Raw genomic sequence first — 1,807 nt, 5'->3', positions numbered from 1 at the left:
TTAAAGATAAAACTGTTTCAATAATCAGAATAAACTCATGGTCTGACTGCTTGTGTTTCTTTTTTAGTAATTTTCATGTTCCAGATCTCAGATATTAACTTGGCGTGTGCAGAGGTGTTATAACTAATCGAGAGGGCAGAGAAAACTGAAAATCAAACCCAAGATGTAAAAATGTATAATTCTCCTTTAATGAATGCAGTACTACTGTTGTGCCAGTATAGGCGTGAAACGTTAAAGTTGAAAATAAATTGAGAATTACGATCTTTAAACTTAACTTGTTTTTTGTGTTGTCCTCTGAGGAGTTAAAGTAGCTCTTCTGTGTGTCCCTCAGTAAGACGGGGCTGGTGTCGTCTTCCTGGGAGCGTCAGTACTTCTTCACGCAGGGCGGTAATCTGATGCAGCAGGGCCGGGGCGAGGTGGCGGGCGGGCTGGTCACAGACCTCGACAACTGCTCCGTCATGGCGGTGGACTGCGATGACCGCCGCTTCTGTTTCCAGGTCACTTCCTTCGATGGCAAGAAGTGAGAGGGCTCATGCTTTTTATTTCATGAAACAACATAACTCTCTCTTTTTTAAGTTTTCACATTTATGATATGCCACTTTTTAAAACTTTTCTTTCGTTTTGTGTTCTGCCAGAGTGGTGACGCTGCAGTCTGAGAGCAGGAAGGACTGCGAGGAGGTAAGATGTTTCTCTTTCACGTGACCTGTTCTGTGTCGACTGTCAGCCGCTCTATTGTCTCCTCACGCCGTCTTCTCTGCTGCTTCCTCCTGCAGTGGATCTCTACCATCAACAACATCTCCAAACGGATCTACCTGAGTGAGAACGCCGAGGTCTGTGTCCTATTTCACCTCTCTAACCTGCATTTACCTGCTCTCAGATCACAGTGCTGCTTTTGGTTTCTATCTTTATTTTTTGCTTTACTTGGTTTCTGACCACCTAGTCACTTTTGATTTGTTCACTAACTTAAAATCAAACAGTCGGCCACTCACAGAAAAATCTTATGGCCCGACATCACCATAACTGCAGAACCACAAGTCATCATAACTATAAACTATAATAACGTGACCAGCTTACAGGTCTGATTAGTGCATTAGAGACTATTAACTGAGGGCAAAGTTTGTATGTATATTTGCTAAAATGCAGCTGCAAGCAGCAGATGACAGTTGAAAGATGACAAGCAATGAGAGAAGTTACGACTAAAGTCTCATATGGCTGGAATGTTCTGGTGTCCGCATACTTTTGGCCAGAAAACTTACACGTACACATAACGGTACAACATTAAAAGGGCACAAATCGGAAAAACTCAATAACATGATAAATAACAGAATATAGTAAACAGAAGGAGAGCAGGCCAAGGAGGGGGGAAGTGAATCAATAGGCTGTGTGCAGCTCTAACATGAAATAAGATTTTACCCATTATAAATATTAAATAATCAGTACATGGCATTGATATTGTTGAGGGCCGCAACAAATAAGTCAGTGTGTGGGAAACACTGTACACTGAAAATAAAAATATTTAGACACTGTACAAAAAAGGCCTGTGAGAATGTTACTGAAAAGCCATTTAACTTCATGTGTTAAAAAAATCCTTTCCTATTGGCAGGAACTGGCAGCCAGAGTGAACCAATCAGCTCTTGAAGCCGTGACGCCATCGCCGTCCTTTCAGCAGAGACACGAGAGCATGAGACCCAGCAGGTGTGTGTGTGTGTTTGTCATTCAAAATGTTAAAAGACCACTAGTGTTTTTACTCCACATGACAAGCAGATAATTGACTGTCAACCTCATAACCAGTCAGGTGCCAGATATA

The 1,807-nt window shown here is 41.9% G+C and overlaps 1 protein-coding gene across 1 annotated transcript; it reads left to right on the top strand.

Annotated features, from left to right (window-relative positions):
- Positions 1-325: 325 nt before the first annotated feature.
- On the top strand, positions 326-1,695 carry LOC121940636 (DCC-interacting protein 13-alpha-like; the record flags this gene model as incomplete). The annotated part of the gene is made up of 4 exons (XM_042483354.1): positions 326-520; positions 636-678; positions 774-830; positions 1,604-1,695. Coding segments are annotated over exons 1-4 (317 nt in total), but the record flags the coding sequence as incomplete, so codon positions are not given.
- Between the last annotated feature and the right edge of the window lie 112 nt (positions 1,696-1,807).

Source organism: Plectropomus leopardus, unplaced genomic scaffold (assembly GCF_008729295.1).
Source record: "Plectropomus leopardus isolate mb unplaced genomic scaffold, YSFRI_Pleo_2.0 unplaced_scaffold9148, whole genome shotgun sequence".
Lineage (NCBI taxonomy): Eukaryota > Metazoa > Chordata > Actinopteri > Perciformes > Serranidae > Plectropomus > Plectropomus leopardus.
The sequence above is the reverse complement of the archived record's forward strand: the minus strand, read 5'-3'. Positions and strand labels throughout refer to the sequence as shown.